Here is a 27465-nt window from a genome sequence, read left to right on the forward strand (position 1 = left end):
TTGAAATGCTAGTGGTAAATGAAAGGGAGGGGTAAAGGGTATGGTATGTATAATCTTTTTTTTTCTCTGTTATTTCTTTTTCTGTTGTCTTTTTATTTCTTTTTCTAAATCGATGCAAATGTTCTAAAAATGATGAATATGCAACTATGTGATGATATTAAGAATTACCGATTGTATATGTAGAATGGAATGATATCTTAATGTTTTGTTTGTTGTTAATTTTTTTTAATTAATAAAAAAATGGTAAAAAAAAAAAAAAAACGTAATGCTGAGTCAAAAGTGACAGCAGGCTGGATGATTCCATTTATATAAAGTGCCCAGAGTAGGCAAATCATGAACAGAAAGTAGGTTCAGGGTCACCAGGTGCTGTGGAAGTAGGGATGGCTTTTCTAGAACACAGGGCTTCTTTCCAGGGTGGTGAAATATCCTCAGGTGTTTGTGATAACGGCTGCAAGGCACAGATTTCATACTTTAATGGCATATTGTGTGGTATATGCACGATTCTTCATTAAAGCTGCTACTCAACTAGTGAGGCTTGACCCTTATTTCACACCATGCATAAAAATTAACTAAAAATGAACCATCAACCAAAATATAAAAACCAAAAGCATAAAACACGAAGAAATCAGGAGAAAATCATTGCAATTTTGTGGGAGGTAAAGATTGCTTAGAGCACAAAAAGAATTGATCATTTGGACTTGATCAAAATTTTAAAATTCTGCTAATCAAAATACTCTGTTAAGAAAAAGAATAGTTAAACCATAATTTGAAACAAAATATTTGTAAAACATATATGTGCCAAATGAATCATACCTAGATATATAAAACTTTTACAAATCAATAATAAAACGGCAAACCACTCAATTAAATAAGCAAATGGCCAATTAGCACATAAAAATATGCTTAATATCCTTAGCACAAATCAAACCACAGTGAGATATTACTTTGCCCCCACAAGAATGGTTAAAATTGAAACGCGCTGATAATACCAGGTATTGGTGAGAAGTGGAGCTGCGCTGCCTCGTACTTGACTAGGGTATGAACAGGTTCTGCCCCTTGTGTGAAAGTGATGGTGCACTGACCTCTACCCAGATGCCCGGCTGGTCCTGGGTATTACTCAAGAGAACTGAAAACAGAAAGATTTGTACACAGCTGCTTTATTCATCATAGACAGAAACTGATACAGCCCCAAGGTCCATGGAGAATCAGGTGTGATTTACTCATCAACTGGAATATTAATCAGCAATAGAAAGAAACCAACCGCCTATTTCTCATAACATTCTGTACGAATCTCTAAAACATTATGTTGGGGAAAAAGTAAACAAGAAAAAAGACACGTACTGTCTAATTCCATTTACACGAAGCCCAGAACAGTGTATACAGCCTGTGGGGTAGAAATCCGAACAGTGGCCCCTTCTTCGAGGGGGAAATGATTAGAAAGCATTGCACAAAGTCATTTTCAGGGGTTATGAAGTTCTCTGCATCTGGGTGTGGTGGCTGAGGACTGCAGACATTTGTCAAACCTCCTAAGCGTAAACATTTAAAACTCTGTGTGCTGTCGTGTGTAAATCACACTGGAATAGCATGCCGTACACATCCTCCCACTCTGTAGCTTAGAATCTTTACAGGCTCCTGCCTGCTCAGAGCCCACCAGCTCCCACAGAGGCGAGGGGAGGTGGCGTCAGGGGGAGACCGGGGGGGGGAGGGGAGGGGGGGGGCGGTGGCAGGGGGCCTCTGACGCCTGTGTTGGGCCCAGCTGACATTGGGGGTGCAGGGTGGCGGCGACACTGCCCTGCCAACCTGTCTCACAGCACTGAAGTTCAGACCTGAGCATGGCGAAAACAGGGAATTTTAGGTTGTATATATATTACTGCAATAAAAATTTTTAAAAATCCATGGGAATGCACAGCAAAATACTGAGCCCTACTGTGCCCACAGACGAAGTGAATAGCAGCATTATAACATTGTTCCATCAATTGTAACAGACATGCCCCACGAGTGCTGCTGTTAATAAAAGTGTGGAGTAGGTGGGAACTCTGTTTCCTGCATGATTTCTCTGTGAAACTACAAACTTCTCTAAAACAACAACAAAATTTAAGGGCGTGTCATCCAATTGGAAAAACTAAAATCAAGCAGCAGACCCCGAGGGCTCCTAACCCTAACCCTAACTCGAGCTGACTGAGGTTCTTCCAGGCACCTTGGATGGCCCCTGGGGCAGGAGGGGGAGTGGGGGCAACAGGAGGGGCGAGAGGTGGGAGGGGCAGGAGGCCTGGGCCCTGTGTCCTGGAAGGCAGAAAAGGCAACCATCTGCTCCAGGCCAGGCCTCCCTCTTTCCTACCACAGCCACTACTGTCTGAAATTCCTTAGTTTACTTAGATTCAGTCCCTGAAATTCAAAACTTTGGAAATTCTTTGGGACTATGTGTTATCCCCTTTAAGTATTAACACCCTGGGAAGACTTTAGGATCACTGGTAGTGTTCTCTGCTCACTTTCCACTGAATGCTGGAATCAGTCCAGACTCAAGGGGGCTTTGGTAGTGAGAAGTGAGGTTCTGGGGCCCAGGAGACACCCCAGACCAAGGGCGGAAGGGGAAAAGGGGGGTGGTGCCGGAAAGCCCCAGCGTCCTGCCTCTCTGAAACGTCTCATTTTTGGAAGTCCCCCTCCATCAGCTTTGCTGGTGAAACTGAGACCAGCCTGTGTCCCCACCCTACCTGAGAAGCCACACATCTCCCTGACAAGGGTGCCAGGCCCCGTGTGGAGTTCAGGCATGGCTCTCTCAGGGGGCTGAAGCGGGTGCAGCTGCCTGGCCATGTGCTGGGCACTGTCAATCACCCAGATTAGGGCCAACCACGACAGTTGTTGAATGAGCGGTGGGAGAATGAGTGCACGCTTTCCTGGGAGGACGGAAGGAGCGTTCTGCTGGGGCGTCTTTAACAGGGCTTCACCAGGCTGAGAACCTGACCTGAGTGAGGGGGCTGGTTGTTTGCTCAGGCTCTCCCTGAGCCCCACAGAGATGACAGGCAGGCATTTAAGGGTCATCTCCCATAAGCACTGGCCCTGATGGACGCTTCTTGAATGACTTCTGCTGCTCACACTGGGTGCAGCTCCTTCGGAAAGCTGACTGTCCGTCCAGCTCAGCCTTCTTGGGTTTGAGGGCAAGAGCTCCAGGACACATTTCACCAAGAGAGAGCTGGGTTTAGAGGCAAGCATGTTGAGATTTGCCTAGCAGTGGGGGGATTTCACGGTAATATGAAGAGAAAATGTGAAATTATTTGGTTTCCCCAAGATTTGCAATGATTCTATCTCCATTTAACATCGACTACTATTTAGCATCTACAATTTATGCCAAGAAAAGTGAAACTGGAAACATTTCTTAACCAGTCTTATGATTGAGAAAGTAGGGAACCTTCAGCCTTAAACCCAAATTAACAGAGCACACCCCTCTCAGCAGCGGCAGTAGCCTCTCTCCGAGCTGGAGACCTCATCCTGCGCATCCAGGGCCGTCCACAGGTGCAGCGGGAGACGCAGTCAGGGCCCCAGCAGGACGGCCCGGCCTCCCTCAGGTCGGAGGCCCTGGCACTCAGCCACAGGACAGTCTGGTGACACTGCACCTCTAGTCCAGCGCCCTCCTTTCAAGTGGGACACCTGGGTCTGGAGAGGGTGAGGTGTGACCAAGACCCCCTGGACTGTGCAGCCTGGGGGTGCAGGAAGGGGGGAGTGACTAGCCCCCTGTCTGTGCAGCCTGGAGTGGTGAGGGGAGCCCTAGAAATCCCTTCCGAGTTCCTGATTCATCGCTTTACCAGTCTGCGGTGGCAGAGTGTGTGTGGTCGAGTGCGGGGGTCACAGGAAGTGTCTTCAGGGCTGCCGGCTCCCCTGTGCCCTTTCCTCTCCCCGACCAACCCCCACTCACTAACCTGCTGCCCCTGCCTGGCTTTCCCCGCCTGCGCCCCAAGACTGGGTTTCCCCCACTTTCTATGCTTCCTTCAACATTTTCCTGTCCCACCACCCGGCCGTGTGAATTCGCTGGCCGACCTAATAAACTAAACCCTGTTAATGGCTATGGACCCCCAGTTCATTTACCCCCAGGGCTCAGCCTCACCTGGCCGTTGGAAGTACTGGGAACACGTGACAGACAGGAACCCCCGTGGGGGGCCGTCGGGGAACAGCTGCGCGTCCCTGAGGACTTTACAGGACACCAGACCCAAGCGAAGAAGTGCCCCGGAGTCCCCGCAGCCGTCGCGGGGAGGGCGCCGCAGGTGGTCTCAGCGCCGAGTCCGGGGCTCCCACCCCGAGCCTGAGAGGACATGCGCCCGTGGAGAGGGCTTTGCTGAGGCGCCACGCGTCACGCGTGCCACCCGCGTCAGTGTGGGGCAGAAAGCTGCGGGCACCTGGAGGCAAGGAAGCCCGGGCTGGCAGCGTGCAGGAGAGGAGCCCGAGGAGGGCGGGGGTGACCCTGGGGCCGCTGCGGCCCCTGCCCGGAAGCCCCGGAGGTCCGTGCACGACGCTGCTCCCGTCACGCAGGACCGCGGACCCTCCCCCACCGCCTCCCGCGGGCCGGGGCCGCGACCTCATGGCCACGCGGGACCGAACCACGGACAAGCCTGAGGGGTCTTCTGCAACCTTTGCCTTCCGACCTGCGCATTTAGTTTATGCAACAGGACTTCGGCTCCTGCGGCCGAGCAGGGTTTGGGGACTGCGCCCCCCCAGTTCCCCTTTCGTGGGCCTTCTGTCGGGACACCTGTGGAATGGGACCGGAAATTGGGGTTCAGTTCCACCTCAGCCTCTGGCGGGATTGGCGGGTCCCAAAGGCGCCTGCGGGACCGACTCCGGCCGCTCGGCCTTGGCGCCAGGACTGGTGCCCGTTGGGCCCAGTGCGACCTCCAGCTCCCCGCCAGCCACAGTTTCACGCAGACAAGCTCCCCACAGCCCCTCCGCTGCTGCAGCCCTGAGCTGCGCGTCTTCCTGCCCGGCCTGGGAGTCGGCCACAGCCGGGGTCGCCTGTCTGGCATCGGGTGAGGAGCTCTGTGTCCCCAGGACCAAGGAACCCTTCTCTGACCCATGGGCTGAGCGAGAGGGGTTGATGCCAAACTGCAGTCCGAATCTACCCTCTCCTGGAGCAGATGACCCAGCTCGCGGCCACTTCCAGCTGGGGCCTGACTCCAGGCAGGAGAAAGGACAGACGGCCGTCCCGACGCGTAACTCTACAAGCTGCTGTCATGTGCCAGGCCCTCGTTCTGAGGCCTCTGCACATGCTTTCCCCCCGCCCCCGAAGGTCCCTTCACCCCGGGAAAGCCTCTTGCATTGACTCTGGCCCTGGAAGCGGGGGCCCCAGTGCCCGAACCACCCACGGGGCTCTGCTGTGCAGGTGCTGAGGCCGCGTGGGGACCTGAGACGCACCGCCCACAAGGCACCACCCTTCCATCCCCTGCTGGCTCCTCCTCTGGGGCTGTCCGGTTGCGTGAGGTCTTTGCTGGGGGCCACAGAGGCCAGAAGCAGGGGGCCGGTAGTGGGGACGCACAGGACGTGGCCTCGCCCGGACAGAGCAGCCCGGGGCCGCGTTCTCACGGCCCACTGCGCCCACCCACAGCCGCAATCAGCCGAGCGCGCCACGCGAGCCCTGCAGGGGCACGGGCAGAGGCTAAATGGGCCGAGAGCCCCTCGCCCTTCCCGGGGGGCCGGAGGGACCTGGGCAGCCAGGCTGGGCCTTGGTGTTGGGGAACGCCAAGAAGGGTGGGCCGGAGGACCGAGAGGCCATGCTGGGCCTGGGCAACGGGCCTGAGACCTACAGGAACTTGTCAGAAAGGAAAAGTGGTTCACTCCCTTAATATTTACCCATCACAAGTATAAGAGAGAAAAAAGGAAAACCGCTACACATTTTCACCATCATTTCACAAACACGAGAACATTTTAATTCCCCACACAGAGGACTTAATCTCCCCACAAAGAACTCTTCTTCCAACTGAGAAGCACTTAAGTTAAAATCACCACCACGTCCTTGCTGTCCATTTGCCACAGTCCCTGAGAAACGTCCTCTTGCACCAGCAGTGCCTTGTCACAAGGCGTGGGGGCCCCTGGTCAGGTGGAGGGTCAGGGAGGGGAGGTGTGTGGGCTGAAGCCCAGGGTCCGGGAGGGAGGGGAGGAGCAGTAGGGGGCTGCCAGGCAGGGCAGGTGGGGACAGTGGGGGGGCAGGTGGGGGCAGGTGGGTGGCAGAGAGTCGAACCCGCCTTGTGTGTCAGGACCACAGTGGGGTGGCATGGAGGCAGGGGGCTAAGGCAGCTGGAGACAGAGCCCCGTTTCTGGGCAGTTGTGCCCCCGCCGAGGGGGGCCACCCCAAGGAGCTGCCCCTCCACCCGACAGCCCGAGGCCCGCACAGGGCAGGGGCGAAGCGGGCGCTAGCGGTCCTGCTGGAAGTAGAACTTGATGATGGCAACAGGCTCTCCGGGCACGTTGGTGAGGCCGACGGGCTGGTCAGCCTCGGGCGCGGTGCACAGGAACCAGCCGGGGCAGGCGGCCGACTCGAAGCTGGTGGTGGAGCCGCTGTCAGAGCGGATGAAGGTGAAGCGCTGAGCCTGCTCTTTGTTCTTGGCCAGCTCAGCCATGTTGACCTCCTGGAAGCCGAGAGACTGATGAGAGCGGGGGCCGGCCACCAGCAGGAGACCAGACGTTCCAGGCTCCGGGGCTGTCCACCGGCTTTGGGAAACGTGGCCGCGGGCCTGGGCCCAGGGACCTCAGCAGCAGAGGCCCAGCCCAAGGCGGCAGGTGTCCCGACCAGCCGGAGCCTCGGGGGAGGGGGTGGGGAAGGTGGGCAGAGCCCCGGGCAGCCCTCCAGGGGTGGGCAGGCATCTCAGACAAGGGCGCCTGTCCGCTGCGGGGAAGGACACTCGCACCCGTATCCGCGTCCGCACCTGGCCAAGCAGCCCCCAGGCCAGGCAGCCTGTCCACATCGCGTGGGCCGCCATCAGCGGGCGCGTGGGGAGCAGGTTGCAGGCTGGCCGGCCGGAGCGCTCATGCCACGTAGGGTCCGGGACGAGCATCCCGTGGGCAGAGGCTGCTCGCGGCAGGACACAGGCAGGGGCCCCGGCTGACAGGGTGGGGGGGACCTCGCGGGGAGACCCCACCTGGACGCCCACCCCGGCCTCTGCTGAGCGCGGCTGCAGGAGGGACCCCGAGCCGGACTGAGGCGCCGACGCGGCCTTACCTCCAGCCGGAGCCTGGCCTGGCCCCCAGAGCGGACACAGGCCAGGCCCAGCCTGCCCCCGTGGATCCCCAGCAGCAGTGTGTGCGGTTCAGCCGGCACCACCGTGATCCTCTCTGGAAGGGCAGAGGCTGCTCAGGCGCACAGTGGCCACCGGCCCGCAAAGCGGGGGTGACCGAACCCCGCCGCCCCTCGGCACACTCCCATGGCAGCCTCCGCCCCCCGCTACGGCGCCCGTGGGGACAGTTACGAAGGGGTGCCCGGTGGGAGGCCCCACAGCCACACCCGGGCTCGGGCGGGAAGCCCCTCAGGCCTGCACGTAGCAGGAGTACCACGGGAAAGCTGACCCCTGGCCCCGGGCTCACCCCTGGGCCTGGTCTCGTGCCTGGGGGTAGGAGCCCCCTGAGCTTTCCAGCGGCCTGTCTGGGGTACAAGACCCAAGTAGGGTGGGGTTTGCAGGTGGGCACCCCACTCACCTTCCAGTTTAGCGTTGGCGCCCTGCAGGTACCCGGCCACCAGCTGGTTGTCCCTCATGTAGAAGGTCTTCTGGTTTACGTCCCAGATTCTGACAAGCAGAGGGACCCAGCCCGGTGTGGGGGCAGCCTCTGCCAGCCACTCCCCCCACTCCCACACACACAGAGCCCCCGGTCCTCGCCCAGACCCAACGGCATGGGACTTGAGGCAAGACCCACTCGGGCCAGCCTGTAAGGGGGGCTCAGTCCACCCTCCTGCCTCAGTTCTGTCCACACCCTAGCCCCCAGACCCCAGACCCCCGGCCCCCAGACCCCAGACCCCAGACCCTAGACCCCAGCCCCCAGCCCCCTGGCCCTGAGCCTCCCAACCCCCAGCCCCCAGCCCCACGACCCCAGAGCCAGTAGAACCTTCCCTCACAACTGTAATGCTCTGTCTGGGTCGTCCATTTAGAGCTGCTCACCCCGTGTCCCTGTTGAACACAGTGGGCTGCGTGTGGCTGAGGACCTGAGTGCTCTAACTTACTCTGGTTTCATTCATTTACACCAGGTTCTCGCAGCATTCGCTCTAGAGGCTTGGAAGGTGCTGGAGCGAGGGCACCTGTGCTGAGGACCCCGAGCTCCTGGCCTTAGGTAGTGACTACCGGCGGGGGGCAGGCCCGTCACGGACCCTCCCCACTGCTCCCGCCGGGCCTGGGGGATAAGCGCTGCACCCTCTGCAGTGGAGTATCTTCTCCCAAGAGCCGCTGTCTCCCAGCACAGAAGCAGGGGGAAAGGGGAAAGGACTTGGGCTGGGAAGCACACACATTTGCACACTCACTGAGGCCACTGTGCTTGGAAACGTGCATACACTCATGCTTACAGGAGTCTGACTGTCAGGGACACACACGCACACCTACAGACTCGCAGGGGGCTGCACACACTAACAGCGGCCCAGCTGTGCAGAGCACATACTCATGTTCACAGGGACCCGGCTGTCCTGGGAAGCACGTGCACACGCATACACTCTCTGAGGCCACTTGAGATGCGACTTAGCTCCCAGGTGCTGCAGGGCCAACGGCACCGGGCAGAGCAGGCGACCCAGGCAGCTCCCCCTGTTTTCACTGGTCATTTTTAAAATAGGGACGTGGCATCTGACCCACTTAAAGGTCACAACAGAGTCTCAAGCATGTCACAGTTCACAGAGGGTTGGTGCGGGACCCACTGTACATCGAACCTTCATGGCAGCCAGTAAGGCAGGAGGGCGGTCCGGCTGACCCACCGCCCGGGTGGGGAGGCCGAGGCTGGTGGAGGGCTCAGGGCTGCGGCCCTGCCTGCCTCACTTGTCGCGTCTCTGTCCACTACTCTGTTGGAGCACGCCCCCGGCATTTTTGTCCCTGCCTGAGTTCCCAGAGCCTCTGGGAAAGGAGGTCCGGTCTGTGGTTGAGCCGTCCGCATGGGGTCAGCTGCCCAGCCCCAGCTGGGGCCCCAGCCTCACCTGAACACTTGCACTTGCATCCTGCACGGCCTTTTCCCGGAGGGGCGGCAGACAGCCTCTGAGTGGAGCAGGAGAAGGAGGACAGAGATTAGATGGCCACGGCGGCACCTGCACATGTCCATCCTGCGGCCAGGCCAGGACAGGGGACACTGCCATTTCGGGCCCAAGTCGCTGCTTATAAAGAAAGTAGCCGCTCACCCTGTGTGCTCCTGCTGCTCAGAGAAACGGAAGTGCCCGCGCATTTCCAAACCCAGACACCCTCTGTTGTCATTGCCCAGCCCACTGACTGTCGCAACGGGGTGTTGTAATGGGCTCCCTCCCCTGCCCCCTGTGCAATTTCCCCAAAGTGAGATTTCTGTTTCCCCTCAGCAGGTTCCTGGGAGCGTGCGGAGACACAGCCGGACCCTGCTCATTTTCAAGGATCGATTTGCGTATAAATGACACCCTTTGGTGATGAGGTCTGGTGGAGAGAGTCCCCAGCCCACGTGACAGGCTCACGTCACTTTGTAGTCTTTGTGGGCCGGGCAGACTCCCCATAAGGGCCGGGCAGCGGCGGCGGCGACCGCTCAGCCCGAGGCAGGACACACCGTGAACACAGCCACATGCCAATAAAACTTTACTGACAAGCACAGGCGGTGGGCACAGCACACCCACCCGCTGTGCAGCCAAGGGCTCTCCCCGAGAGCGCTCTCAAAGCCCACGGAATCCCCGCCGTCCTGTGTCTTTAAACTCATGGTCCTGGAAAAATGGGGTGAACGTGGGTTCAAGCTCGGCCTCTGCCACGGCCATCGGCCGCCTGCACGGCCTTGAGTCAGTCACTCGCTTGTTAGGTCTCTGCTTCTCGCTTACAGAATGTTGGCGGCAACTCGCCTTCCGATGAAAGGGAGAGAGAGGAAGAGGGAGGAAGGAGGGAAGGGGAGAGACAGAGGGAAGGGGAGAGACAGAGGGAAGGACTGCCGAGGAGGGACAGAAGGAAAGACAGGGAGAATCTACTCCCTTTCCTCCAACATCTTGGGCAGCCACTGCATGGACAGGAAGTGTTGCAGATGGTTTCTGCCTGTGGGAATGGCCGTGAGAAGTGGAGGGTGTCTGTCGGTTTGGGGGGCTGCAGGGGGCCGCAGCAGTGGCCCCTGACCCGGCAAGTCCCTCCTTCCCCTCAGCCCCTCAGAGCTCCCCAAAGCACCCAACCTGGAGAGGAGGACGCAGCCCCATGGCCTCCAGCTGTGTGTCCGCCTGCAAAGCCCGAAGCCCGCATCTCCTGGAGAGGGGTGCCCTGGGCGCCACCTTCCCCAGGCCCATCTGGGTGCAGGGCGGGCACGTGGCGTGGGAGAGGGTGCAGGGCAGAGTGCGTAAGGTGACCCCTGTGGCTCCCACGTGGCCAGTCTCCTCCCTGGCGAGCCCCTTCGGCAGCAGAAGCGCATCAGGACCTGCCCGTGAGGACCTGTGCCCCCAGGCCCCCAGCCAGGTCAGCCCCAGTGCATGGGGCTCCCTCTCCTCAGCCAAAGGAGACCGAGGCCCAGGGTGCCCTGAGGAGCACTGGCTGCCCTCAGCCCCACACATGGGCACCCGTGGTGCCTTCCTGTGCGGTTTCTAGCATTTTCCACCGAGTCTTCTAAACCATTGAACAAACGAGCCACAGTCCTTTCAAGGCGCACCTGGTCAGCCCACCTGCCCAGGGCCTCCTGCGCGGCCTGCCCTTCCCGAGTCAGGCATGTCCCGGCTGTGGCCCTGCCACCCTGCGCTGCCCTCATATCCATGGGGCCGAGGAGCCCGGGGCTGGCCTTCACTCGCCCACAGGCTGCTCCCATCCACTCCTGGCTCATTCTGGCCCCGCCGGGTCTCAGCCCTCCACGCAGGCGGTGAGGGGCCCATTGGGTCCCCGCAGTGGGCAACGCGCTGGCCCCCAGCTCCTCACAGTCTGGGCCACTCTCTGCTGCCTTCACAACTTCAGAAATTCCCGTGTGCAGCTTTTCAGCTCTTCTCAGCAGGACCTAAGGTTGGCTGGACTGGTCTTATCACTGAGGATGATGGGCTGTGGGCTGAGAGCTGGAGCAGGAGCAGGGGGGCTCTGGCACGCCTTAGGCACTGGGACACCGGCGTGGGTCCTCAGGGATCCTGGTGGGATGGAGGACGTTGGTGAGACCCCCTGTGGGCGTTTCTCGAGGAAGGGGAAGCTTCCCTCTGCGGCACGCCCCGTCTCTGCTGGGCTTGCTCTCACCACGGGTGGCAAGTGGAGCCGGGGAGAAGCTGGGCGCTGCCTTACCCTCCACCTTCATCCCCAGCTCCCGTGCCCTCCTCCACGCCCAGCGGCCCTCCTAGAGCCTCCGTGTCCCATGCAGAGATCATCCTGCTCATCATCCACTCGCCAGGAAAAGCAGGGGGCTCGGTGCTCCCGCTGCCCCCGGACACGCAGGGTCCAGCCTGCACAGCTGGGCGGGCGGCACCTCAGGCGGGACGCGGGTCTCGGCTTTCACTTCTCCGGCCTCCGTGGAACACGTGATGCTGCCGCGTGCCACACTCTGCAGGGGGCGTTTCGTTACTTCCAAGGTAACGGAACAAAGATCTCTGACCACTCTTTTGGGAGATGGGTAACTACGTAAGTGCAACGAGGGAAAGGAGTTGCGTGACATGCAAAGGGCCACAGGAGCATCTGATTTCTTTTTCATTTCCCCCTCCCAAGCCCTGCCAACGGGCTGTGTTCATTGTAACGGATCCAGTGGGGAAGCTTCCTACCGCGGCAGGGGCTCGCCCAGACCCCCACATGCTGGCCCGAAGCCGGCCACCAGAGCGACCCCAGCCGTCTCCCAGCCAGGAAGAGGGGTCCCAAGACCACACACAAAGCCCACCGGGGCCAGTGACTGCTGTTTCCTGGGCTTCACAGTCTCTCGAGGTGGTTTTGGCTCTAGCGGCTTCAGGTTTGATCTGGAGCCTGTCCTCAGGCAGGTGTCTCCTCTCACCTCTGGCCAGGCAGATGGGGAGGGGGTTGGCGAGGTGCAGAGCTCAAGGCTGGTGTTCCCCTTGTAGGGGTCGCGATGTGCTCGTAACCACTGTCTTCAAGGTGGGGATGTTCTGATACCCGCTTTGGGGAGGAAGAAATCGAGGTGCAGAGTGATTAAATCACGCCCCAAGTCCCCTGCTGGTCAGTCTTGGGGCCAGCACTGGTCTCCTCTCCGGAGAGCCCCTTTGTGTGGCGCGGCTGGCGCCCCCTCCCCACCGCCCCACTTCCTCTGGGCTTCACCACATCAGACAGAGCAGCTATAAGTCCACAATATCTTGAAAATTTTCGGGTTTTGGTAGGAACAAAAGGGTGATTCTGAAAGTTTATGTAGGTGAAAGAGAAAGCTCTGCCTGCTTACGGGCTTTTGGAGGTCATTGTCTTGGTTTTTCTGGGGCTTTCTTGGTGATAACCCCCCATCCTGAGAAACCCCAGCCCCTGAAAAGCTGGGATGACTGGTCACCCCCTCTCATGGAGCCCTGGAAGTACCACCGCCGTCTGGTGGCTGATGCTGCAAACTGCAGGCACAGTTGAAAAGCAGCTCTTCAACCCCTGTCCCCTGCCCGTTGGGCCTGTTCTGAGGAGCGGAAACATGGCCCGTTGTTAGACAGATGGGGAGACTGATGGACAAGGCGCATGAGAGTCCTGAAACCTCACGACAATGGCAGATACAATAACCATCACTCTTCTGACCAAATTAAAGTTTAATTAAGCTGTTCATCTTTCATTTCTTCCAATTTGTCATGATGATACTGTCTACACTGAGCTGCTCAGGAATGGTTTCCGCACTTGGAAACGTCATGCTCTTCACCTCCTCCTTCATCCACGTCTTCACACACGTTTGCTGTAAGGGGGAGGCCGAGAGGAGGCCCAGCCTGGATCAGTCCCCACTCAGCCCCCACTGGGCACTGCCCGAGCCCCTCTCTGCTGGGCACTGCCAATGCCAGCTCCACCCTGTCCCAGGACAACGTGGTCTTCACCTCACTGACACGCACCTGTCTGCTGAATTCAACCCAATTCAGGTTCACATGCATTTATTTAGCACTGATGGTATACCAGTTTAAAATATTTTGGAAGGAGCCATTTCTCAGCACAATGCTTTCTTCTGGTGGTATCAGTGCCTAGTTGTGGGAGTGGCACCAACAAACCCTTCTTTACACACTTGCAAACTGAAGATGCTGGCTGACGCGCGAGCGCAGCCACCAGCGCACTGCCGGCCCCTCGGATGGCTGCCGTGGCTCCCACAGTCCCCTCGGCTCCCACGCAGTCTCCCGGCCCAGAGCCTGGAGCCCAGGGGCAGGCGTCGGCGTCAACCCCGTCGGGCCGTGGCGAGTTATTTATCAGCCTTACCCCAGTTTCCTCTTTTGAAAATGTGAATAATCGCAGCCCTTCCTCACGTGGCCTGGCCACGGCCGTGTCCTCCCGCCATGGCAGGCATGGTGCCTTGGGACCCCCTGTCCCTGGGCCGGAGGCAGCTCTGAGCCTCAGCCGGGCTCATCGGCTGAACAATCCTGCATCTGCTAACCCAACTTTAAACACTGTCCACGCTACCCCTAAACGGCAGAGTGTCCGGCTCCAGAAACAGCGGCCAGGCCCTGCATGCTGTGGGCCGCCGGCCCTGGCCGTGCATTCTCCCCCACCACCTATGGGCCTGTCCAGGGGCAAGAAACCATCTGTACCTCCCTTGAGTTGTTCTCTTCCTTGTCTTAGAGAACGATTCTCTAATTTCCCGTGTCTATCAACAGTGTAAAATGGCCAATAGAGGCCAAGCATGCCATGATTTTTGTCTTCGCAGCACGCTCCCTCCATCCTATGCCCCCTGGTCCAGAGGCCCCCGAGCCCCCCTGGAGGTCCCCAGTCCCTGAGCTGCCCCAACTCCCCAGCCCTGTGGCCGCTGTCGCCACGGCGTGGCCGGACCTGGGCTTTCCCCACACCTGCACTTCTGGTCTGACTTTCCGTGAACACAAGGACAGGCATTTTCCTCTTCCCCTTGCAGGGGAAGGTCCGCGGGGGGCTCACCTCGCGCCATGGGGGCCCGGGCCGGGGTGAGGACCCAGCACGCAGACGAGGTGCGCAGCCACCCTGCTCCGCTCACGGCTCTGGGGCTGCAGCAGGAGGCCCCGGCAGGGCAGGGCGGGGCAGGGCAGGGCAGGGCAGGGCGGCTTCCAGGGCGCTGAGTCAGGCCTGTGCAGGCCGGGGGAGGTGGAGGCCCCTCACCCCTCCGGTCCTTCGGCCCCGCCCCCGGTCAATCCCGGGGTGGGGAGGGGGGAGGAGACAGCCGGGGCGGGGACCGCTTCGCAGGCCAGGCGCTGGGAGGCACTAAAGCGTGGGGCGCTGCGAGGGGCTGAGGGCCGCTCCAGGGAAGGTGATGCCAAGTCCTTCGTGGTCAGGGGTACACGGGGGTACACGGGGAGACCCCACGCCCACGTTCACCTCACCCCAGCCCACCCCAGCCCTGGGTCCCCTCCCGCTTCAGGAACTTCCGATCCTCAGGGCTACCAGCTGGGGCGACAAAGTGCTCTGGGAATTGGGCCTCTGGGCAGGCCTTGCTCTGGCTGCCCTGGGAGGGGGTGGGGTGGGGGCCAGGGGCACCCCTGGGGCAGGAAGAGCTGCGGTGAGGGCTTCCCGATGGACACATTTCCTGCAGCCGCCGCCACTTCACCGTGAGGCCTCTGGCCGTGGCTGGGAATTTCTGAAGCAGGTTTTATAGAGAAATACCTATTTCCGGAAGTATCAGTGACTAGATTTCGTAAACCTGGGAACTTGGGCATGGGGCAGCCTGGGAACCCGGCTGCAGGCCACTGGTCAACTCAGTGGCACCTGCCATGCCAGCAAGACGCAGCATGCGGCAACTCAGGTGGGGGCCACTGAGGGCAGCCCAGGGCTTGGGAACCAGCAGCCACTGGGGTGGGGGCAGCCGCATCCCGCGGACAGGGCTGAGGAGCCCCAAGGGCCTGTGCCCGCGCCAGGAAGCCCCTATGCAGGCACACAGACAGACAGACAGAGGACGCCGCTCCACCAGAGAGACAGGGGTCAGGAGGGGCATGCGGTGGGAAGGGACGGACGGACAGCTATGGCAGGGCTGCCCCCTCCAGCCCTCCAGCTCGTCTGGGCCCATGGGCCCTGGCACACGGTATCGCAGGCCTCACCTGACCCAGCCGCTGCCGCGTGGACTCGCATGTGTGGCTTCTCGCTCAGGGCTCAAGGGACGGGACAGTCGCTCCTCGGATGCGCGGAGCTCCGGCCGGCCCCCAGCCTTCGGCTCCTGCCCTCTCCTTTCTCTTCCCTGCTCGGTGGACTCTGGCTGTGCCCCCAAGGCCTCCAGGCCAGGGGTCAGCCCTGCTGCAGCTGCCAGCGCTGAAGTCAAACGCATCTTTAAGGGACGCTCTTCGGGGGCGCGAGTCAGCCCACCGCAGGCTGTGGAGGGGTCCCTGGCTCCACACTCAGCATTACCCATCTCGGCGCTGGGCAGGGGTGCAGCTGGGGGCTCCAGACTTCCAGCAGCAGCGTGGCGGGTGGCCAGGGGCTTGCACGTCCCCCCAACATTGTCACAGCTCTGGCTGCTGCGTTTAGCAGAGGGGCTGGGCCCTGGGAACCCCCACCTGTGGGTCCCCTGAGAACAGACATGGGTGCTGGGTGACTGCCTGGGGAGACGAGCTGCAAGCCACTTTGCGCTCAGGGCCAAGATCATGCGATCGGCCTGTGGTCCACTCCAGGGGCCGTCACTGGGGTCGGAGGGTGGGGGCTGAGCTCAGGGCACTGTGCTGAGGGCCGGCCGGGCTTGCTGCAGCCTCTGCTGTGCTGGGACCCTGCCGTGAGCTGCTGGCTCTGCACAGACTTGCCCCCCCTTTGCCGGGTATCTGAGTACCTCGCAGCTCAGTCTCCCCAGGAAGCACCCAGCACCCTGTGTTTTCACGTGCCGGCACAAAGGGGGACACACGGCACACTTCTGGGGAGTTGCTTCCGGCAAGGAGACGGCTGAGCAGAGAGGGCGGCTGGTCTGGGGGTCCAGGCCTCGTCCCCTGTGGTTGGACGTGGGGGCAGACTTCCTGCCCAGGAAGGGCCTCGGGAAACAACCACAGCAGCCTCAACAGTGCAGCCACTGTGACTGCACTTTACAGCGGAGGCCCGAGGCCCGACTGGCTCTGAGCCCACTGACCGGAGCTGTCCTGCCTCACCGTGAGTAAGACGCGGGCTGTGGAGTCAGGAAGCCTTGTTTGGAAAGCTGCCCTCCCTGCTTACCTCCTGCGTGTCCCTGAGCCCTTAGTTTCCTGCGAGATTCCACTTTCCCAGCTGGGGACAAAGCTGCTGACAAGTCTCCGACTCCCCCACAGAACTGTAGCTACGATCGATTAAAAACAAGACCACACACGTGCTCTCTGTGACTTAAGCCCCTTGGACACGCCTCAGCCGAGAAAGCCAAGGTTCGAGGAGGAGGGACAGAGCCTTGGCTCAACACAGCTGTCCATCTCCTCACAGGCAAGACCCGGCATTGGTGGGGTGAGACGTCACAGGCTGGCCAGCATCTGGACCGTTTCCACCAGGGGTTCAAAGTGGGTTAGAGGGCGAAAGCCTCGTCCCTCATGGCAGCAGCTGCTCTTCGCCTTGGCCTTGGTTCTGAGGCCCTCTCTGGTTCTGAAATGTTGGAGTTCAAAGGGCCATGTGGTGAAGCCAGGACTCCAGTGCCCGGCACAGAGAGGCCTCTGGTGAGAAGGGGCCACTGAGGGAGGCGTTCCCAAAAGCCCCATGAGAGTGCATCCTCAAAGACTCCAGAGCCGGGCCTGGGGTCTGAGTGTTAGCACCACCCCACCAGTAGCAGATGACGTGAGTGTGCATACACATGTGTGAGTGTACATGTGTGTGCCTGCATGCGTGCTTGCATGTGTGTGCACATGTGTACACATGTATGCATGCACGTGTGCACCCATGTGTGTGTGTGTGTGTGTGCATTCCTGTGTGTGTACATGTGTGTGGGCATTTGGGGGTGCGTGTATCTGTGCGTGCATGTCTGTATGTGTGCTTCTTGTGTGTGTGCGCACACTTGTATGCATATGTGTGTGTGTGCGGGCAGGGTGCGTGTGCATGTGTGTGCGCATGCATGTCTGCATGTGTGCTTCTTGTGTGTGTGACACGTGTGCATGTGTGTGTATGTGGGGGGTGCACGTGCATACAGTTGTGTGCATGTGTGTGTGTGCATGTGCACAGGATGCATGACGTGGGGTCAAGCTTTATTCCCCTGCAGGAGGAGAAGCCCTAATGCCTTTGAAGGTCCGTGGTCCTTTGTTGAAGGGAAGTTCCATGGAGGCTGCCGGGACCGGTGAGGAGGAAGCCCGGCGAGGAGAGGCAGAGCACAGCCCTTCCACCTGCAGCCGGGGACACCAATGGCACCTCGGTAACACGGGCAAAGCTTTCGGCAGCGTGAGAAGGGTATGGCGAGCATGTGTTAGCGTGGAGCCACTGGCCGCTCTGGGAAGCGGTTCCTAGGAAGTTCCCTCCACATCTTCCACGTCCTGGGAACTCCCCACCGTCGAGTGTCTTTTCTTATTTGCAGGGCGCCCCAGTCCCCACCTGACAGTCCAGCCCTGGGAGCCGCCAGGGCACCAAGCACACCACGGACAACTGGACACCCAGAGCTCGAGGGTGCTCCGGCTGCAAGCACGCATGGCATGGTGGGGGCTGGCCCTGGGAGGCTCGGGCCCCGCCAGCCCCAGCCCATACCCCTGCTCTCGACTCCTTCCAGTTTGTATTCCTTTTGGCTAAAATGAAACTATACCCATAAGGATGGCACTGTCCTTAGTTCTGAGTTGTTCCAGCAGATCACTGACCTGAGCTGGGGGGGAGCCCCAAACGCATGGCTCTGGGACTTGCAGGCGGTGCCTCTACCTGTGGGCGTCCCTCTGAGCAGGACTGATGTGGCCTGGCAGTTGGCCGGAGAGGTGACCGGTGTCCCCGCCTGCCGCAACGCCTCAGAGACACCGTGTCTGCTGAGGGTTCGGGGTGCCTCAGGTTCTCTCCCCACAGCAGTCACTGCACTGACCCAGCTTCTGTCGTTAGTGCTGGATGGGACGCGGTCACCTTTTAGTTGTTGAGTGCCGTATGGCAGGGTCACATTTCATTATTTTTCCATGTGAGTGTCCCATTCTTGCGGCACCATTTGTTGAATTTTTGCTTGTTTGTGTTTTGGGGAAGTGCATGGGCCAGAAATCGAACCAGGGTCTTCCCTATGGCAGATGAGAATTCTACCACTGAGCCACCCTCGCACCCCCTCTTTCATCTTTTTACTTTCAATTTTTCTGTGTTTAATATTTTAAGCATGTCTCTTGTAAATAGCTTGTAGCATGGTTTTCTTTTGTTCTTTTTTTCTTGATCCTTGAGCTATATTTGGACTTGCTTCATTGTCTTAAATTTTAATGTCTTTTTTTTTTTTTTTAGCCCTTTTACAATGCCTTCTCTTTTTTTCCATCCTTCATGCTCTTTTTGGGGAGTGAAGGTGGAGAGAAGGTTGTTTTCTTATTTTGGCCCCCTGTCCCATGTTGGTTTAGAAGTGACTCACCCTGTTCGTTCTTTTAGAACAGAAAATTTGTTTTACTCTTGAAATTGTACCATGAATATTTGACTTATCAGGGTCTAAAGTTAAAAACTCTCAATCTCTTGCCACAAAGTGCATGGATCCTTGAACACTTTTCACTTCAATCCCCTCCCTCGCAACCGACATGTTTTGCTCAATAGTGTTTAGATCTGCCCTTTTTATAACATTTAGACTTTGTCGGTAGTTTCTATTGTTCAGAAAAGACAAGGTGTGTTTAGATTCCCCCATGCGTGCTCAGCTCTCGGTTTGCTCTTCCCCTAGACCTGCACGGCACGACAGTAGCTGCAGAGTGTCCACACCTAATAGTTGGACCTGTGGGATGCCACAGCAGCAAAGGAGAGTGACGGCCACAGGGGACGTTGGTGCTGCCAAGCTGCCGCCTCCCCATAGGAAGGGGATCTGTGGGTGGGACCACATCGTTCCGAGAGCCCTATAGAGTGAAGAGGCAGGAGCGGCAGCCAGGTGACGTGGAAGGGACAGCTAGGTGACGTGCAGGGACAGCCAGGTGATGTGGAGCAGCAGCCAGGTGAGTGGAGTGGCAACCAGGTGAGTGGAGGGGCAGCCAAGTGAGTGGAGGGACAGCCAAGTGAGTGAAGGGGCAGCCAGGTGAGTGGAGGGGCAGCCAGGTGACGTGAAGGGGCAACCAGGAGACATGGAATGGCAGACAGGTGAGCGGAATGGCAGCCAGGTGAGTGGAGGGGCAGCCAGGTGATGTGGAACAGCCCTGGTCCCTGCAGCTCTGCAGTGGAGGGAGGCGCCGAGCCCTGGAGGAGGAGGATAAGGGCTTCCCCAGCAGCCAAGGGCCCTCATCAAGCTTTGACCAGCAGAACCGCGAGGCAGCAAATCATGGTGCTTTGGGACACTAAAAACTAGAAAATAACTAACTTTCTTCCTGACCATTTCCTCCTGGGGACACCCTTTTGGTGATCCTTAATCAAGGTGTGCCCGTTGGAAGCTGTGGTGGACCCCATAAAAGCTGTGTCCTTTAATCCTCATCAGTATTACTGGGAGGGAGTTTTTTAATTACCTGTGGAGATGCGACCCACCTGATTGTGGGTGGTAACTTTTGATTATGTGATTTCCATGGAGACGCGTCTCCACCCATTCAAGGTGGGGTTGCTCACTGGAACCCTTTAAGAAGGAACCATTTTGGAAAGAGTTACGGAGCCTGCTCGGCCAGAGACCTTTGGAGATGAAGAAGAAAAACGCCCCCAGGGAGTTTCATAAAACAATGATGATTTCTCCTGGAGAAGAAGCTGGCAGACGTCACCATGTTCGCCATGTGCCTTTTCAGCTGAGAGAAACTCTGAAAGTCCTCAGCCTTCTGACCAAGGTATCTTTCCCTGGATGCCTTAGATTGGACATTCTATAGTCTTGCTTTAGCCTGGACATTTTCACAGCCTGAGAGTTATAAAGTTGCAATTTAATAAAGTCCCCTTTTTAAAAGCCGTTCCATTTCTGGTATATCACTTTCCGGCAACTGGCAAACTAGAGCAGTCTTCATTGTGCCCTCCTTGAGGAATAGTTAGCGCTTGTTTTCCCTCAGCCCTCACAGCCTCCTGTCAGTCTACTTGCAAAATAATCTCTTTAACTTTGGTATTTTACAGATTCACCACAATGTCCTTCTTCAGGTAACTGTGTTTCCTGGATCTGTGGATTCATGTATTTTATCAGTTCTGGAACATTCTTGGACGCTGTATTTGCAAATACCACTTTCTCTCCTTCTCTATTTCCACGTCCAGTCCTCACAGTGTTGTAACACAGCTGTCATTCGTTGAGTTGCCCTATTACATTTTTCTGCATTCTGTGTAATTTTTTGCACTTATCTTCCAATTCAATCATTTTTCCTTCAATTATATTCATGATGCTATCTAAACCCATCCACTGAGCTTTTTTTCCAAATTATATCATAATTTTTAATTTACACAATTTTAAAAGAGAAAAAACTTTCTTTTAAGCCTTGTTTGGAAAGTAAGAATAATCACCAGCCTCAAGACATGGATAAATTGGCTGTGATAACACTTGGTCACAGTACTGAAAAAAGTATTTACACCTTTCTGTAAAAGTACCAAATACATTAAAAAAAAGAAAAAGAAAACGTCTCTAGTAGCTCCTTGGCATGTGCAGTCTGTGGGAAATGACCATCCGCAAGGTTGAGTTCTGGTCAGGCATTCCCAAAGCAAAGGTTAGAGTCAGTAGAATGCCTGGTTCTTATTTTAATTCTGAGTTCCAGGATTTCATTCCCTTTATGACATCTCTGGGAGAATCGTCTTCAGTTTCGTGCAAGTGCAGAAGGAAAACACAACGAAACCAACGGACACATTCAGAGCAAAGGCTGCTCGTCAAGCTCTGTGTCCTCCCCAACCGTGTGGCCGTCCAGCTCTCCTGAGCGGTCCAGCTTCCCCTGGGCACACGACTGCTTGAATTGAGTGCTTCGTCTCCACTCTCCCCTACGGTGAGCGAGGCCTGGGGATATGGTATGTCCTTGACTGGCATAAGTTCAAGAAGCCCTGCAGGCAGCATCAGTACACACCGCATGGAGGAGATTCCCGCTGCCTCCCCATCAGATATGCAACCTTGCCACACCGCGGAAACCGCCAGACTTCTCGGTTCCTGTCTTTCTTTGTTGAATGACGTGAATGAAATCACAGGTAAGAAATCACTTGCTCCCTTTAAATGCCAAACTTAGACCTGAAGTTTCCCAGATAATGTCCAAAGTCAGGTGTGGAAGAGCTGGTCAGTCTTCTTGACCATGATGCTGCCACTATGTTTGTCCCCAATCCCAAGGACAGAAGAAGCTGCCCAGGACAGAGGCAGCATCTCAGTGGCTCGGTCATCCCCAGAATCACGCCCTGTCGGCCAGTTCTGAAAGGCGCCGTTATGGAAAGTGCTGCAGGCACCACGTGGCTACTGCCCAATTGACGACGGCCACTCGTGCCAGCGGGGCCCACAACGCTGAGAGGCCAGAGCCATCTCCTGCTGCGAACGCCGAAGGTGGCAGCCCGAGGTCCAGACCAGCTCTTCCCAGAGTAAATCCACCTAGTGCGGCATTTGGGTGCCAGTGTACCCTGTCATAAGTCACCTCCATTTTTAAAAATCACTCCAACTGAATCTTCACCAAACGTCTTATTGCTATAGACCAGCCACAAGGGCTTCATTTGGGAATCCGTGTATTTGCACTTTTCAACATACAGTTCGAGAAGATGACACAGCGGTTTAGAGGTGGCTGCGGGACAGGGAGGGCTTTCCGGGACAACGTCCGTTTCAAGCAGGTGTGCACGGCCCCCTTGGCTCTGGTCAGCTCCACTGCATTCAGTCTGATGAAACTATAGAAGGTTTTTAACTCATGGAGCACCTCAGCCTGCTTGGAAAGTATCCCATGTGGCTTCCACTCCCCAGCAGGCGCCTCAGGGGTGACGCCCGATTGTGCCGAGACAGCAGGGGTGGGCACTCCTGACCCAAGCTGCCGAAAAAGAAACTGCCCTGGCCTCTGATTAGCAGGGATTGAGAAAGGGCACAATCGAGAAACAGCTCACATTTCAAACCTCGCACCAGTTGTGAAAGATACCGAGAGAGTTCTTCAGCACTCATCTGCACAGGCAGCACCCAGCAGGCCCCTGAGAGCTGCAGTCCAGAACCTCCAGGGCTTCCGGCGGGGGGCAGGGGTGCTGTTCAGACCACAACTGACGACGCGCCTGAAGTTTCCACATCCTCAAGTTATTCCACTTGACAGATGTGGCAGTGACTGTGGAAACTTCTCTCTGCAAGTAAGACTCGTTTCATTCTCACACAGTTGAGCTAAGGGATCCCTGCCCAAGATTTCTTTCAGTACAACAAGAAACTTTCTTCCACCTCGCATAATCCGTTAGCACTGTCACTGCTTGCAATCTCAGCTGCCTTTTCAATCATCTTATTGAAGGGAGGGTAATAGTAAGGCTGTTTTTCAGTCTCTGGGAATTTAATATGCAAAGCTGTTGCATTTTCAGTATGTGATATGTCTGACACTTCCTGTTGGAATCAACATTTCTTCAAGTCTGTCAGGAAATGAAACCAGCTGTGCAATACTGTATCTCCAGCTCTCAGCTGTCCTTTAAAGTCAGAAATCACCGCATTTGCCCATGCTACAGGATAATGCACTTTTCCAGCCTTCCTGATGGTCTGATATTTACAAGGGTTAATAGTTTTACTGGACATTTTTGTTTTCACTTTATCCCAAACTGCATAAACTGCAATACATAATTGAGCCAGCCTTGGGAGGTCACAACTAGTAACATCCAATTCCAGCAGCTCAGGCCAGACGTGGTCACTGTTTCCTGACAGATGGGCTCTGACAACACTCTTACAAGGGAGCTCAGGGCTGTGAAGGAGGCCGGCCCTGACTTGAACTTTTAGTTTCATCTGTGTTAAGTTTCTTTCCCTTAACCAAGACAATTTGGAAGGGATGATTATTTTCCCCTTGAAAATAATTCGTGCTTTCTTTAGTGGTAAAGGAAGAGGAAGCTTAAATGAATTGAGGCTTGCTCTCCTGAAGCTAAGCCTACTTGTTATTGTACCTGAGTTACTTCCAACAAGTTCCCTTGTTGCCCAGATGTGCCCCCCACCCTCTCTCGGCCCAACTCTGCACGTGAAATCACTGCCCTCCCCTCTCTGTGGGGCATGACATCCAGGGGGAAAGTCTCCCTGGAGGTGTGGGAGAGGACTCCCAGGGATGAGCCTGGCCCTGGCACCATGGAATCAGCAATTCCATCCTGACCAAAAGCGGGGAAAGGAGTGTAACAGATAAGGTGTCAGTGGCCGAGAGAGTTCAATAGGGTCGAAAGGCTATTCCAGAGGCTACTCTTACGCAAGCTTCAGCTAGATATCGCTCATTACCACAGTTTGCCAACCCCCAACCAAAGCCATTCCTGTTAACCCTAAAAAACACCGAGGGTTCTAGTTGAGATGCTGCAAAAGTCTGCTTTCTAGAGACCTACATCCTCCAGGCCCTTCCTAGGCCAGACAAGCCCTGAACCCAGAGAGGCAGCCTCTCCAGAACACCGACTTGTTCCAATCCCAATCCCACATTGTCGAGAGCCCTTTCCAACATGAAGAGGTTAGAAAGGGCACAGCCTAAATACCGGGAAAAGGATCAAAGGAGAAGGTGGAGTTATACAGAGAAGATAGCGTTTGACGAATGAGTATGACTGCTTCATTGTAGTGATTTTTCTTTTAGGCTCCAGTGTCTTGGAGCAGCTAGTAGGAAAAACATGAAATTGTGGAAATGTAATCTATACCAAACTCTGAAATCTGTTCTATAAGTACTTGTTACAACATACTTTGAAGTTTATTGCTTTTTTGTATATATGTTTTAATTTGAAATTTTTAAAAAAATGGTTTTAAAAACCTGCATGCCTTAACCCAACAGAGGCTTACCTCTCTCTCCTGCGAAGTCCAGGGACAGGGGCGGCTCTCCAGCACGCTCTGCCCCCCACGTGGGACTCAGGGACAAAGCTGCTTCTTGCAATCCCACACACAGACCCTTCCTTCCCCGCTCTCCCGGCCCTCGTGTTCTCTCCACCCTTCAGTGGAGGCACAGAGCCCGGGTCACCTGTGGGAGTGCTTGGACTTGCGTGAGTCCTGCTGTCCCTTCTCCCCAAAAGGAGGGCCTGGTCTGCAGTCTCCAGGGCCATCCCTAGAAGTGTCACAGACCCAAGACCCACCCTGGGGGCTGTGATTCAAACTGGCCTGGGAGGGGACCCGTCACTGGAGTGGGTGGGTTGCACTGAGACATGGGGGGACTTGGCCACACTCAGGGGCCGTGGGGCGGGGGCTGTGGAGGGAGCCTGCCCAGGGGTCACTTCCTGCTGCCCCTTCAGTGGGAGGCCTGAGTTCAATCACCGGGTGGGAATCACACCCCCAGGCCAGCAGCCCTGGGCCCACCGTGCCCTGCACCCACACCGCCCCCCGCGCTGGCCCTGGGCCCACCATGCCCCTCACCCACACGGCCCCCCCGCAATGGCCCTGGGCCCACTGTGCCCCTCACCCACACGGCCCCCCACGCTGGCCCTGGGCCCACTGTGCCCCTCACCCACACGGCCCCCCGCAATGGCCCTGGGCCCACCGTGCCCCTCACCCACACAGCCCCCCCCCCGCAATGGCCCTGGGCCCACCGTGCCCTGCACCCACACCGCCCCCCACGCTGGCCCTGGGCCCACCGTGCCCTGCACCCACACGTCCCCCCGCGCTGGCCCTGGGCCCTCCTTCCCCCCCAGGTCTTCCCGCATGCTCAGAACCAAGCCTCGCTGCGCCCCCGGCTCCTCACCCACTCTGCCCTGCGAGGGTATGTGGGGAAGTGACGCCTCACGAAGCGCTGCTCCCCACGAGGACGATTTTCCATGACCTTCTATGACTAACAAACCTGAGAGAGGACACGTACAGCCACAGCTGCGGCCAGGCTCTGCAGGGGCGAGCTCTGATCTGATTCTCTACTTCCTGTTTTAGTTATTCCCCCTTTTGTCATGGAAATACACAGAGCATTATGTCACTTGTTGGGATCCAACTTCTCTGAGATGACTCACAAATTATTACAGGACATTCCACTTTCAACCACGGGGCACCTCTGAGAGCTGGAGGCGGAGAGGGAAGGGGGAAGCTCAGCCGTACGCGAGGCCCTCGGCCACCCGAGGTCGCCCAGCTCTGAGGCTCAACCCCCCCGGTTTTATCAGCCAGTGTGGGGTGGAGCCCGGGGGTCTTCATTTTAAACAAACATCTCAGTTGTGTCTGATGAGGGTGGGCACGAGAACTCGGGAGCCCACAGCCTAGCTGCTGTGGCACCAAGGGCATGTGCCGGGGAGCGGTGGCCCAGGGCACCGCCAGCGTGTTGGTGACGTCTGCGTGGCTCCTCTCAGGGGGTCTGGGGTCCAGCCACTCAACCCGACGCAGCGTGGGGCTGGAGGCGGGAAGGGATGAGAAGGCAGAGGCCAGGCAGCGGGCGTCACACAGCGACCTAGCGTGGAGGCGCGAGGGCCCCTCTGTGACCGCGCCATGGGGGTCTCCTCTTCAGACCCGGCGTGGGCCACCCTTCCTGCGCCTCCTTCATGCTCAGGGGACTGCCAGCGCCCCCCACAGCCTCCTGGGGGTGCTGCACGCACTTCCCCTGGGCATCCTCCTGGCATCCCGGGGAGCCCCAAACCACTGCGCAGATGCAACGCTTGACCCGGGGGCTCGCCCGTCCTAGGAGCCCTGGGAGCACAGAGGTGATCATGCAACGGGTGAGCCAAGGGCTCACGGGGGAGCATCTCACCGCCTGGCCGCCGGGTCCCTGTGGCAGGGCAGGGGTGAGGGGCGGGGGGCGCAGCAGGGCGGGGGTGCATGCCAGCGGGGGTGGTAGCAGCAGGGCAGGGGGTTCCCCTTCTTTTTGCTGGCAGGACCCTCCCCTCTAGAGGTGGGATCTCCTGCTCCACCCTGGCACCGCAGACCCGGGGCCGAACCTCAGGGGGACCTGCAGCTCTGCCCACGCCCGTCTGAATGGCCGTCGGGCAGCAGCGCAGGGCGGCCGCCCCACCTGCTAGTGAGTGCAGGGCAGCTGGGGAGAAGCCAGCCCCGGGGAGACAGGTGAGGCCCTGGGCAGCCTCTGGCCCCACTGACCCCCAGATTCACAGAGCAAGCCGGTCCAAGCAGCAGCCAACCCGCAGACAGAAGGGAGAGCATGGCTGCTGTCAGGGGCACTGGGTTGGGGCTGGTTCGTAGGTAACCGAGACCTCGTGAAAGTGCTTCCCACATGGCCTGGGAGCCCCAAGCGCCACTCCCAGCGGCCCCATCCTCTTTGGGACTAGACCCTTTCTCTGCCATTCCCACTTCTCCCACTGCCTGACAAACATGGGTGCATGTCCTGGTGCCATTCTCCACACCTGGTCATTTTGGAGTTCCGCGTCAGCTCCCTGGGTCTGGTGCCCTCAGCGCGGGATTATCCAGGTGCTGTGACTGATTCTTTATTCATTTGCAAATGTTACTGAAAGCGTGCCACATGCACGAACAGTCTGGTTTACTAGTGATATGTAAACAAAACACAAAAACTTTCGCTTTGAAGAATTTGGAGTCTAGTGGAGGGAAAAGAAAATAGCGCAATAAATAAGACTAGTAACACATCATGTTGGAATGGGATGGCATTAAAGGTTAGGGTTAGGGTTAGGGTTAGGGTTGGGATTAGGGCACTGAGGGGTGACGGGAGTGCTCAGGTGCCATGTCGGGGAGGATTCGTGCTGCAGTTTACATGGGACGTCCAGGTTCTCGCTGAACACAGGCTTACGAAAGGGAGGAAGTGAGCCGTGTTGATGGTTGGGAAAAGGGCCTTTTAGACATAGGGCTCATGCAAAGGCCCTGGGGTGGCCCAGCCCCTGCAGGTTTGTGTTTGGAGAACAATGAGGAGGCCAGAGTGAGAGTGAATGGGGGGTGGGGGATCAGTTTGTAAAAGAGGTCAGAGGTAACCCTTCCCATCCTCCTTGAGCGCTCAGTGGACAGGTGTGCTGGGCCCTGCTGCAACGTGTACACCTGGCCGATAGCTTGACCGTTCCCTCTGCAGGGACAGGCCCACGGGACAGCGCCGCCTTTCCCGTCCTGGGCCCCGGGTTCAGGTGGGACACTCAGTGTCCCCCCCACCATGGCCAGAGTGCCACAGAAGGCCCGAGGGGCCTGGAGGAGTCGTGCGGGCAGGAGGGCTTCTGCGGCTTCTCTGGCACCAGGAACTCTGGTCTTACCTGG

General features: G+C 57.5%; 1 protein-coding gene and 1 pseudogene across 3 annotated transcripts; both read right to left on the bottom strand.

Moving 5' to 3' along the window:
* Positions 1–5856: 5856 nt before the first annotated feature.
* LOC143660554 (interleukin-1 receptor antagonist protein-like) lies at positions 5857–25171 on the bottom strand. 3 transcript variants are annotated; one of them, XM_077133685.1, is made up of 5 exons: positions 25142–25171; positions 9143–9200; positions 7672–7760; positions 7199–7311; positions 5857–6608 (listed from the first exon to the last, which is right to left on the bottom strand). In XM_077133685.1, the coding sequence occupies exons 2-5, from the start codon at positions 9160–9162 to the stop codon at positions 6393–6395; spliced, it is 438 nt and encodes a 145-aa protein (XP_076989800.1). In that variant the 5' UTR covers positions 9163–9200; positions 25142–25171; the 3' UTR covers positions 5857–6392. The 3 variants fall into 3 exon arrangements, with proteins under 3 accessions (XP_076989800.1, XP_076989799.1, XP_076989798.1); XM_077133684.1 differs by lacking the exon at positions 25142–25171 and adding an exon at positions 14157–14312; XM_077133683.1 differs by lacking the exon at positions 25142–25171 and adding an exon at positions 9341–10015.
* On the bottom strand, positions 19405–24464 carry LOC143661452 (phosphatidylinositol 4,5-bisphosphate 3-kinase catalytic subunit beta isoform pseudogene; annotated as a pseudogene).
* Positions 25172–27465: the final 2294 nt, after the last annotated feature.

This window comes from Tamandua tetradactyla, chromosome 17 (genome assembly GCF_023851605.1).
Source record: "Tamandua tetradactyla isolate mTamTet1 chromosome 17, mTamTet1.pri, whole genome shotgun sequence".
Lineage (NCBI taxonomy): Eukaryota > Metazoa > Chordata > Mammalia > Pilosa > Myrmecophagidae > Tamandua > Tamandua tetradactyla.